We start from the raw sequence: 12,539 nt of genomic DNA on the forward strand, positions 1-12,539 counted from the left end.
TTGATGAAAATTTGATGGTTGTGAATATCCGCCGATCGGGCTAAAAAATCACAACGGTTAAGATTCACAAAAGAAGATTGGACGGCCAAGATTCATAGAAATTGTTTATGACCTGACAAAAAAACCTAGCTAAACACCATTGACATATTAACCAAACCCTAATTTTTGATAAACACCCACGAAAGCAAAACCCAGATCAAAATAAGAACAAACTTACACCACTCATCCTCTAAATCAACCCCCAAACTCCATAAAACCCCATTCCTACTACCATTCTCACTCCCATTTTCCGAAGGATATATCCTTGCGGTCTGAAGGAGATGCCCTTCCGAAGGAGTGTCCTTCGACGAAGGTGGCAATGCGATTAATTTGTCAGTTAGGATAACGATGATTTTATCCGGAAGATCATCTAGTCCGTTCTAATTAGGGGTCGCAATGCTTAGTTAGAAGTCGCTTACGATCGTCGGGTCACTCCGATGATTCGCAGCTAACATAGACATGAAATCCTACAACGGGTTACACCAAAGAGCGGTGGGTATTTTGCATAAACAGTAAATCAACGGGTTACACCAAGAGAGTCCAAATAACAAGTCAATTATACGAAAGGGATCCAAACAGTAAATCAACCGTGTGATGTGGGTATTTTGCACAAACTTGTGGCCCCATGAAGAAAACTACTGAGAAATTGCTTTGAAAAACCTAAACCCTAGATAGAAAATTGATTTCTCATCTTTTTCAATCTAAATCACCTGGTTTTTCTATCACTGGCACTTTGATATTCGTCAATTTAATGGCATCGAACAGTCAAGAACAGCCTCCCAAGCTCCAAATATACTCCACTACTCCAACCGGAGTGTCTCCTTTCTGGAAGGGTAAAACCTACTTATCAATAACCTATCCAACTCTTTCTCTCTCTCAACTTTCTCTTTCTAACTTGTTGTCTGTCTCTCAAATTCCTCTTTTAAACCTGTGTGGCAGAGAAGTATGAGAGAGATGCAAAGAAGTATTGGGATGTTTTCTACAAAAGGCATCAAGACAAAGTTGGTTTTTCCCATTTCTCTATTCCTCCTTCTCTTTATTAATTTGTGATTCTGAACATCTTAATATACAGTTCTTCAAAGATCGACACTATTTAGACAAGGAATGGGGTCAATATTTCCATGTAAACTTAATCAACCTTTCTCTCTCTATCTATTGTTTTTATCATCTAATTAATCAAACTAGAATAAAGTTCTTAACTTGATGCTTTTATCTTTCTCTTATGACCAGGGATCAGAGAGAAAAGTAATTTTGGAGGTAAAGTAGAAACAAGATCAGTAATTTATTGTGCAGCATTTGGGTTTTTTTCGCGGATTTAGTTTATAATTATTCGACTTAAATTCTTAGATAATTTGGAACTAATTTTAATGTCAATGACTTAATTTGTTGTTAAACTGAATTAGTTTTTAAATAAGATTATTGAACTGATTTATTACTTTTAGATAGTTTGTTAAACCTTATTACTTCTTTCGATTAATCACAGATTGGTTGTGGAGCTGGAAATACTATCTTTCCACTGGTTGCAACTTACCCAGATATCTTTGTGCATGCATGCGATTTTTCGACTCGGGCTGTTGATTTGGTTAAGGTGCAAGCTTTCTGTTTGTAATTCCCATTCATATTGTTAAAACAAAACTATCTAGGTACATCTATCCAAATTTTCGTGGGGTGCTAGATAGATACGGTCACATTATTGATCTCTTATAGTTCAAAGTCTTATGTAGTCCACCACCCTGTGGTACAGTGGTTGGATACCCCTCGTAAGTCCCATGGCTCTTGGTATCAAACCTTAATGGAAGCTGTTATCTCCAAGATTTATCTCATGTAATTTAGACCCCTTAGGATAGTCTTTAAGGCCTGAAGATATCTTAAATCAGATAGCTATAGTGCTTATCTAATTCATTAATCTTGATGTATCTTCATATTTGTTCTTCATGATGTACCCATGCCTTGTAATGATTGTGATGACTCTTAAAGTCCGTGTCAAGAAAAAAAAAGGTCTTACATGTGAACCCAATAAAATGATATGATTTCGTATATTTATGAGGCACTGCTGGAGCTCTATCCTATACCTGCTGCAAGTCCTTAAGCATGTGGATTATGTAATTAATGTGCCCTATTAATGAATGATAGTTGATGTCTACTGTATGTCAGTTAGAAAAAGGCATATCTGGCTGCGAAGGTGATCTAATGGACCCTTTTACTGCTTCTAGTGTCCAAGCCTCGGTAACTTTGTCTCGCCCCTACTCATCCCTGAAGTCTCTGTAGCTGCTCGAAATTTGTCCACAGTAACCTGGTTATTATGTGGAGAGAGAACATATAAAAGATCAGTTTGCAACAGATACATCCTTGCCCCCTCAAGCATAGTGAAAGCCCTGTAATATTAAGTAGTAAGTGCTCTATTCTTGTAAGGCACTCCCATATAAGGATCTCCATTGTCCCCTTGTGCGACGCTGAAAAACCACACTAATAGACCTTAGCTAATTCTAGTAACTGACCCAATACTGAAATCTATCCTTTTAACCTATTTAATAACAAAATTTCTGGAGTGTTTTCACTTAAATTGACGAGATGTTTAGTTGTTTACTTAATCTTTTTTGCTTATCTGTGAGGCCAGTTAGAGAGATCTCTCTTAACCAAGTAAATAAGATTATAAGATTTTTGTTTATATATCTTCAATTGATCACCATCAACAAGATCTTTTAGTAACTGGGTTGGGTGTACTTATTGCAGTCACACAAAGACTTCATAAACGACCGAGTAAATGCATTCGTTTGTGATCTTACAGCCGATGATCTCAGCGAGCAGATTTCACCATCTTCAGTTGACATTGTGACCATGGTATATATCTGTATATAAAAGGTTTCTCCGTCATGCAGTTTGAATAGTTTTGTTGCTCATAAAGGATGGCTGGCTCTTTAATTGACGATTTTCTCGACTATATATTTTCAGCTCTATCTTCTTGTTAAATCTACTTTGTTTGCCATTTGCCCATTTCTGAGGATTTTCAGACAACCAGCTAACACTAAAACAGATATTTGTGTTATCTGCAGTGGCTCCTGAAAAGATGACTCTTGTATTACAAAATATCAGAAAAATTCTTAAGGTGCGATATCTACTCCTACAAAGAAACACTATAAAAGCTCTATTTTAAAGAATAATTCCTTTTACATAATGCATAATTGTGATCCTATTCATCGACTTTCCAGCCAAATGGTCTTGTGTTACTTCGTGATTATGCTGTTGGAGACCTCGCTCAGGTTGGTGTCTTCATTCTAATATTGTCATTATCTCTTATGTGATATTGAAATTTGAACCTTTTGAGGGAAAATTCTATTAGGTTCCTTAATATCTTAAATTATTATTCAGTGATGTTCGTATCTAGTTTTAGATTCTAGCAATGTAAAGTTCTGCACGGGCACTTCAAGGAGGTTTAGATTAAGCAAAAAATAAGTAACTCTCACTAACGTGTCCAAACTCCTAAGTTTACCAGAAAAAAACATATTTGAGGAAGCTTAAAATAATTCTATGTTGAGCCTCTATTTGCATGACAACAAAGTATTCTCCTATTATGTTTCCAATTCATAATTTATAGCGATTAAAGATAATAAGGGAAGTAAGATAACTACTAAATAAAAAATTAATTAATAAGTAGAAAAAATGATGGGGCCTAATGTAGACCCAACCTCGTGAAGTCGGTTCACAGTTAATACCATATACAGTTTGTTTAGTTTTTCGTTCACAGCAGAACCCCAATGGAGATTTCTAGTTCAGGATCTTCGTATGTTGAGTTTGATTTATTCTCTAGAAATTTTCCTCTTGTTTCTTAGTTGGGGCCTAGTTTGAATGTTGTCGACGTTCTTATTTTTATCAACTTGGTCTGTTATTGGCATGCACCTTTCCACTCATTATCCTCTTTATCTGTGGACCTTCAAAAGGTTCAGCATGCACCTTTCCACTCATTATCCTCTTTATCCTGATACCAATTTACAGGAAAGATTAACATCCAAAGATCAAAAGATCAGTGAGAACTTCTACGTCAGGGGTGATGGGACAGTAAGTTCTTCTACCAGAAAGTCAATTCTTTAGATCCATAACAGAATCTTGTTGGTTATCAGGTTTCATCCAGTCTAATTCGTGATTCCAGAGAGCTTTTTACTTCTCCGATGAGTTCTTGACGAGTTTGTTTGAAGAAAATGGATTCCGTGTCGAGGAACTTGGCGTATGCTGTAAACAAGTGGAGAACCGATCACGTGAATTAGTGATGAATCGGTACAATCAATTAATATTTTAGATAGTTGATTTTAGTGTATGATTCTTTTTGTCGAGGTTCATTTTCTCTAGCACATGTATTTCAGGCGCTGGATTCAGTCTGTATTCCGCTTTTCAGATGGATTGAAATCTTCTAGTAGCTTGGAATCTGGAAATAAAGTGTCTTTGCTTGATGACCATATTAATGAGCCTGTGCCTAGCAGTAATAACAGTTTGAAGGAACTTATAGATGATACTGAGATTGACATGTCTGAAAGCATCGCTATCGAAATGTTCAGTGGTTCACCATCTACAGAGGAGGTATATTCATATTTATGCTTCCAGTTTTACCTCCAAAATGTGTGTTTTTCGTTCTCATCTAACACTGATTCTACCGATCAAAACTTCAGTCTGTAAGCAATAGCGAGTAACTGATATGGTCGGTTTGATGAAGTCGTTTAAGAATAAAACTTACGGTAACAAAATATTCGATGTGATGTGGCAGGGCGAAGGCAACATCTCATCGAACTTTTTCTTTTCTTTTCTCCTTTAAGTTTTAAGCTTCCAAATTCTTTGAGGTTGATATTTGGGACCAAATTTCTGAACTTAGAAATGAAAAGATTTCGAAGGAAATATGCATGCATTACCATGCTTCTAATTTTTGTTTCATTTTCTGTTAGATCATCAACATCGAGCTAGGAGATTTCAGCTTCAGTATAAAAGGAGTTTCAAAAGAATACCAACACACTTGCAAATCAACAGGCTTAATGCTCTGGGAATCAGCTCGTTTAATGTCTTGGGTACTAGCTACAAATCCTTCTATTGTTGCCGGGAAAAGGGTGCTCGAATTGGGCTGTGGTTGCACAGGAGTCTGCTCAATGATTGCAGTTAAATCTGCAGAACTAGTAGTAGCAACCGACGGAGATAAGAAAGCCATTGACCTGCTGAACCAAAACGTTATCTCAAATCTGAAACAACCCATCCTTGACAAATTGTTCATGAAGAAGTTGGAGTGGGGAAATCATGACGAAGTTGAGGCGATCAAAAAGATGAATCCAAGAGGTTTTGAAGTCATTTTAGGAACGGATGTAACATATGTTCGCGAAGCAATTTCCCCATTTTTCGAAACTGCAAGGGAGTTAATTTCTTCCAGTGAAAACCTCACAGGTGAATTAAAACCGGCTCTAATTCTCTGCCATATTGAACGTCGAGTAGATGAGACGTCCATACTTTCAACTGCATCACAATTCGGTTTTGTGCTTGTTGATAAATGGCCAGTAGGTATTCCGAGTGAACTATCTCAAAGCATTATCAGTTCTTGGTTCTCAGAAAGTACTTATGATGAAGACCTCAACCATCAACCGTTGAATATCTTGTACTTCAATCTACAGTAAGTTAATCACAGAACATTGTTTTCAATTCTATTATAGAATTAATTCTTTTCTTGTTGGATGAATTATTCTGATGTTATTTATTAACACAAATTGAATGCAACTGTATTAGTAGCTCTAGCTCAGTTTGTATCGGGTTAGGAAATCTTGTTTTAATGAGATACACTTTGATGATATGAGGTACACTTTTACTAAAATTGGATCAATGATTTGTAAGTATAATTATCTAACTCATGGCATTGTGTACGTTCGTCAGGCACAAATGACACACTGTTTCTCTACTATTTTGTAATGCGCTAGATGGTGTTTCTACACCAAGGCTGGGAAACGGATCAGACGGGTCACGGGGTACATGTAGATGCTAACTTCATCCTGCTGGCCACGCTTATTAGCAGACTGGATTGCACTTTATAACTATCAGCATGATCATGATGCCTGAACCCTTTGGAATCGATGGACTTGAGCCAATTATGTAAACCAAATCGACTGAACAAGATGCTCGACTTGCTGATTTTGTAACCAAATTGGTTTAAGTGAACGGATGTTAAGTTGAAAAATGTGGGAGGGCCTAGTTTTGCAGCTTTTAACTATTTCTAGAATATGGGCGTGTTGGGTTTACGGTAGCTTAATGCGGAAGTCCAGATGTTTACAGTTTAAAAATGGGATCCTAGAGGGAGGGACTACTAATCCCATAGTTGTGGAAGCCTTTTGGGGCTCCAAAGAAAAAAAATTTGTGCTCAAGAAAAAAATTGAGAGTCCAACCCTTGTACATTCTCTAGGGTTTGGGAGTCCAACCCTTATACATTCTCTAGGGTTTTCCAAGCTTATTACCGATACCAGCTTTCCCTAGACCGGGCATTCCCAAGCCTAGTACACCTTTTACACAGTACCTCACATATCGTAGTTGGTCTCTAATTAAATGGTACAATTCTTAATGCTCTTCGTGTTTAACCCGTTGAAGAATTCAGTTGCACATCAACTATTTGACCCACATATCGTAGTTGGTTTCTAATTAAACGTTACAATCCCTAATGTAACCGAACTTGATTATCTACATCATATTATCCTTCGGATTGTTTGATCGCAATGTGTTGGTCACAAAATTTCATTTGTATTTACCTGGAAAAAATGCAAAAACCCCTCCAAAAACATTTAAAAAGAAAAAACGGAAAATAAAATTTAAAGGAACAAACAACCATTTTGGTAAAATTAGAAGAGACCAAAACAACAATCTAGTTCAGGAACAAGGACATAAGCATCAATTTTGAATTGGGTTTTGCCCTCTCGGTGGTAACTTTATCTCTAGGTTTTCAACAAAAAATTATTTTATCTCTTTCGCACTTTTTGACATGATTATATATATATCCGATGTTTAATTTTCAGTTTAGAATTTAAAACAATGACTGCACAAAGTATCCAATTACAACATAGTGTTTGTATGCAGGGCCCTTGTTACCGCGTACGGGAGAAGACATGAATATGAATTTTATCCAATACATAAAAATGATAGCAGACAGTTGCAAGCCTCGTCCAAATAGAAACACATACTTAAAAATGGATACGAAAGAATGATTGGAAAAATGAGTTCATTTTCGTAAAACAAATGAGTGCTCCAACATGAGTTTCACTTAATGGTCTGGTTTTTCTGCCAGCTTTGATGCGGAGCAACATGTTCAAAGAATGGAGTATATTGCTGTAAAATATAGAAAGCACAATTGAAATTAGAGTTAGTTTACTTCATGGTGTTTCTTCTTTCTAATAGTATACGGTTATTAGTTCTTACCTCCATCTTCACCAACAATTCTTTTGCAGTTGGAGCAGATACAACAATATCTCGGGCAGCACCTATGATGAAACCTTCTTTCACGCCATTGTCAAACAATGCAAGCAGAGGATCATAATATCCATCAACATTTAGTAAGCCAATCTAAACAAAAAGACTTAGAGTTAGAATACTATTCGTTAAGCAAAAGACATTCTTCAAAGTTCGCTAAGCACAGTTATTGATAGCTTACTGGTTTTTTATGAATTCCTAGTTGTGACCAGGTAATTATCTCCAACGTCTCCTCCATCGTTCCAAATCCCCCTGAAAACAATCAATTATCATGAAATTGAGAAATAATTATGTTTTGAAGTATGTGGTATGATACTTGTTTACAGATGTTTTTGGTTGCATCAGATACCCCATAATCTATGGATGCTTGGATATTATTGTCGGTCACTTCAGTAGTTTCACTATTTAAGTTAGTTGAGTTAACCAGGCAAGTTTGCCTAGATGCGTCCAAGTTTGACGTTGGCTAAATCCTTAGTGCAATTGCTAAGTAAGCAAGCGGCTACGGGGCTTTGATAGACTAAGGTTAGTCTGAGCAGAGACTCAAAGTAGACAAGGATGAATTTGTTTCACACTTTTCTTTGTTTTAGCGCCCGCTCCAAAACCCCAAGGTACGGCAAGAATTGGCCCAAAAATTGGATGCCGGTCAAGACGCAGCTGGGTATTGGCAGCTGGCTTATATTTTCACCCGACGTATATTTGATACATCATACTGGTATCGGGCAATAGTACCTGAACTGTATTCATATCTCATAGTTTAGAAGTACGGGTAATCCTATTTGAATATATTCATCCTGTGTTGGATACCCAGGTACTTATGTCCGAAACTTGGATACTCTCCGCGATACTTCTTCAGTCAATTCAGACGGTGTGATACTTTGATGTGAAAATTCGTATGACATCTTATGTGAACTTGTACAAAGATGACCATAAAATACAACTACCAGTTAAACATCCTTTGTCGGAATATAATAATGATTGATCCAAAAGGTCAGAAAAAATTGAAAGTAGAAAATATTGGGCCTAATAACTAAGACAAGAATGTGTACACACACACACACATAACCTTCTACCACTCATCGTATTGTTTCAGAGGAATAATCATAGAGAGTTTTACCAGGAAGAGCGATAAATGCATCAGATAGTCTTGCCATTTCTGCTTTACGTTCATGCATATCTGTTACAACTAGTGCTTCACCTACGGCTGGTCCAGATATCTGTAAGCGAAAAACTCAAGTCACAACTCAACTAATTAGACCCAGGTTTTTATTTCTTCCAAGAGCAAGATTATTATCTTTTAGATCAACAAGAACAGACAAATGGTACATAATTGAAAAAGACAACATCCACAAAGGCACTTTGGGAGATTTTACTAATATACTGAATAGCTATAAACAAAGTCCAAGAATAAAATTTCGACATATTTCGGTCATTTCGTGCCTACTGAAATTCAATTAGTTCTCTTAACAAAGCCTTGTCAAGAAATAAATTTCGAAATATTCAGTTCAAATGACCCAAATTTCCACCCGAACCGAAATTTTGTTCCTTAAAAAAACACATTTTCTGCCTCTTGAGCACTAATAAAGTTCATATGCATTTCAGTACACAATGAGAAACCAAACGGAAAAAAGCCTTTGTTTACCTCAATAGGCACAAGGGCTGCTGGAATAACCCTGTAAAGTTAAAATATATAACAGATTTGAAATTTCAGAATGGAAATTTATAGCTTAGAATTCAAAGAAAACATTTCAAAAGTGAATAACTAAAAAGATCATCAAGAAATGTATTATTAATTTTAGTTACCCAAGAACATGGCAACCTCCATCAAAAACTTTTCTTGAAAGTAAACCCATCAACCCAACACTCCCACCACCATAAATCAAATCTATTTTTCTCTCAACCTGCAAATAAAAATCAACAGACATTAGCATAGTTTTCAATAAAGACAGAATACATCTCTATTCTGTGAACCAGTTAATATGAGGGAGGAGAGAGAGAGTAAACCAGTTCATTTCCCAAGTCAAGAGCAGCATCACTGAATACATCTCTATTGCCAGATTTGCTCCCACAGTAAACACAGATTTTCTTGAATCCCATTTTCTGAGAGTGGGCATCCAATTTCTTCTAGATTGTCAAGAATTGTAAGTCATAAGAGAGATAGAGAGAGAGACTTCGAACCGGCCAAGCCAACCCGGGTTCACATATTTCCGGTCCGGATCGGTCTGTTTAAGCCTATATCTCGGTCTGGTCTGAGTCTCTGAGACCAGGACCGGCCTGCTAAGCCTTGGGGCAGGGCAGGCCGTGTCTGCACGGGTCGGGGTGGGCTTGGGCAAGCCGTGTCTGGACGGACCCGGTTGGGCATGGCCAGGTCGGCCCCTGGTACTGAATTCAAATTTCATAAAAAAAAAGAAACTAATTAAAAAAAGGAAATTACAATTGATATAAGTTCAATATTTTCCAAAAACGAAGACAAACGTGACAACGGAGTGGGGTTTCTTACTTTATACCCCCTTAGCACTAATTGATAATTAAATTTACCTCTTTTAATAATTGGTAATTGAGTTTACTTACTTTTTTTTTTTTTGAGCTAAAGTTTACTTACTTAAACTTACCCATTTCGAAAAATTACTAGGATTTGGTATGAGGGAATTGGAATCATAAATTATACTCCATAATTTATGGTGATTGGAGAGAAGTAGTCTCTACAAATCATATTTTTGACTAAATTCAACACTAAAGTAAGGTATTACAATTAAAAAAGTCACACTATCCTAATCCGATTATTATTCTTGGTAGTCATATTCTTTTTTAATGTCAAACACTGTCTTAGTATTCATAACAAAAGTAGTAAATATAAAGGAGTAAACTCGTAACGAGAGTGAACTCAGTTACCAATTAATATTAAGGGGTAAAATCAAAAAACCGTAACTGACTCAATATAGTTTGGTTAGATTAACAACATGATCTTCAAAGCATTCTTAGTTCTGTATTTGGTATTTATGATAATTGATATCAACTCTTCCTTTTATTGGATCATATTATGTATAAAGTATATAAAGTATGTAAATCATATGGATTCCCCATCAATTTAGTTCTTGGAGGTCTTGCATAATTTAGTTTAGATGATAAGAGAATATTTGAAGTTCGTCTTGATCTAGCTTTATGATTTTGAAAACGAAGCATATATGCTCCATGAAAAGAAAACGATCTTAAACAAGATCTAATTTTACATTTAGATCTGTTGAAAAGAAATGGTCAATTATCGTTCTTCCTTCATTCCTCCAAACTGCTAGACTAGATATTGACCAGCTTTGACCAAGTCAAGAAGTCAAGTGGCTGATTGAGATCGTACAACCATCAGGGAGGTAAATTCCAAATAACTCTTTCACTTGAGTCCTGACTTGGGAGGTCGGCATGAATATCTTTGGCACCTTGAATCCTGAACTGGTCTAGAGGCAACCAAAGAGGTAAATATGAGACAACTCGTGCAAGAGCTCCACTTTGGTCAACAAGCAGTGGAGGGAGGTTTGCAAAGGTTAGTTCAGCACCTTGAGCCCTACTCTACTTCGAGGCAAAAGGGAACGTAGATCCATGTCAGCTTCGCAACCAGAGTCGTGCTCCGATTGTAACTAAAGTGAAGAGTTAAGCCAGAGAAGGCTCGACCCAATAGTTCCGATCTATCGGAAGAGAACATCAATAAGATGGAAAGTCGTATAGAGTCAAAGATCCACTTTTTATACGTGAAATGCTATGTGTCAAAAGATTTGTTAGTGTCAGAAGATACACACTCAACTATTAATTTTCAACAGACACAAAGGCGTGGTCATCATCAGAACTGGTTCTTTACTCGGTCGCGCATCGTCACAACTCCCCAACCCTACATAAGCATATCATCAAGTTTTCTTTTAAAGGGATCAAATGCCAACTTCTCACTCTTACGCATTGAATTATTTCTTTAAACTACAAAAATATCCCATTGATTTGGGAATCGGAGTGTCTTCTCCCACTTTTGCAGGTTTTTCAGCTACATGAGTTCAATCAGAGTGTGAAGAAAGTTCATCAATGAAACCAAGATGACTGATTTCCATGAAGATACCACCACTTTCCGGTATCATCACAAATGAAATGGGTGATTTCTTGATTTGCTTTTCAGATATTTGTTTGTTGTGAAGTAAGTTGGTTTTGATGAACATAAGCATGTGAAGAAGAACAAATCATCTCATATTTGTTTTGCATATTTGTTAGGGCTCCCATGGAGTAGGGATCCCTAAATTTCGATTTGAAACAACATTTAGTTCGAAAAAGATGAAGTGCTTTATCCAATTTATGTTATTAAATTAATTTTGATTTTAACAATCCCTGGGTTCGTTTGATTATTATGTTCTTCGGTTTGTTCAAGCTTGTTCAAACTAAATTGATTATTTTGTTCAATTTGATACGATCGCTTTGGACAAAATAATTCGTCTATTTAATCTATTTCTAGATTTCTATTCAGATCTTATCAATCTAAAACAAAATTTGTTTTTTTTTTTTTCTGTTTCTGTGGCATTCTTTGTTGTGTTGGGTGACAAACAAAGTTGTAGTTGAATTCGTTGAAACAAACACAATTTGAATTTTCCTGAAAAGAAGTGCTGCCAAACTGTAGTTTGGTATAAATAAACTACAATAATTGTTTAAAAGAAATGGAACAAAAGTGCTTCCAAAGAGCAGATTGGTGGATGCATGCAAGCAGTAGATTGGTAGATACAAACAACAGTTTGTTAGATGCAGAGGGGGAGCCACAAATTAATTAAGGGACGGGCTGAAAATTTTAACTAATGAAAATTAATATCTTTTATCAATAGTGCACAAAATTATTTTTTACTTTTACGTGTCTAGTAAAGATTAATTCATCATCTATAAATTCATGTACGTATCTTTGTAACAAATCGAACTATCAATAATTGTAAATCCTACTTCCATTCATACGATACATTAGATTATAAACGGGTTAAGAAAGTCGAGTCTCAAATTACTATTCAATATTC

The 12,539-nt window shown here is 36.2% G+C and overlaps 2 protein-coding genes across 3 annotated transcripts; one reads left to right on the plus strand and one right to left on the minus strand.

The window, feature by feature from the left end:
• Positions 1 to 286: 286 nt before the first annotated feature.
• On the plus strand, positions 287 to 6,238 carry LOC147532009 (S-adenosyl-L-methionine-dependent methyltransferases superfamily protein). 2 transcript variants are annotated; one of them, XM_086646840.1, is made up of 13 exons: positions 287 to 872; positions 979 to 1,040; positions 1,112 to 1,162; positions 1,270 to 1,296; positions 1,523 to 1,627; positions 2,773 to 2,880; positions 3,074 to 3,145; positions 3,249 to 3,299; positions 4,033 to 4,095; positions 4,187 to 4,311; positions 4,398 to 4,611; positions 4,971 to 5,680; positions 5,938 to 6,238. In XM_086646840.1, exons 1-13 carry the CDS (start codon positions 791 to 793, stop codon positions 5,945 to 5,947), a joined length of 1,680 nt encoding a protein of 559 aa, XP_086502966.1. In that variant the 5' UTR covers positions 287 to 790; the 3' UTR covers positions 5,948 to 6,238. The 2 variants fall into 2 exon arrangements, with proteins under 2 accessions (XP_086502966.1, XP_086502968.1); XM_086646842.1 differs by lacking the exon at positions 5,938 to 6,238 and having other exon boundaries at positions 551 to 872; positions 4,971 to 5,878.
• Positions 6,239 to 7,064: 826 nt separating this feature from the next.
• LOC147532010 (cytokinin riboside 5'-monophosphate phosphoribohydrolase LOG8-like) lies at positions 7,065 to 9,715 on the minus strand. The gene is made up of 7 exons (XM_086646843.1): positions 9,517 to 9,715; positions 9,316 to 9,413; positions 9,155 to 9,185; positions 8,630 to 8,729; positions 7,697 to 7,767; positions 7,465 to 7,608; positions 7,065 to 7,374 (listed from the first exon to the last, which is right to left on the minus strand). The coding sequence occupies exons 1-7, from the start codon at positions 9,607 to 9,609 to the stop codon at positions 7,306 to 7,308; spliced, it is 606 nt and encodes a 201-aa protein (XP_086502969.1). The 5' UTR covers positions 9,610 to 9,715; the 3' UTR covers positions 7,065 to 7,305.
• Positions 9,716 to 12,539: the final 2,824 nt, after the last annotated feature.

This window comes from Eschscholzia californica, unplaced genomic scaffold (genome assembly GCF_041429995.1).
Source record: "Eschscholzia californica isolate CP2 unplaced genomic scaffold, dmEscCali1.0.p SCAF_6, whole genome shotgun sequence".
NCBI classification, from domain to species: domain Eukaryota; kingdom Viridiplantae; phylum Streptophyta; class Magnoliopsida; order Ranunculales; family Papaveraceae; genus Eschscholzia; species Eschscholzia californica.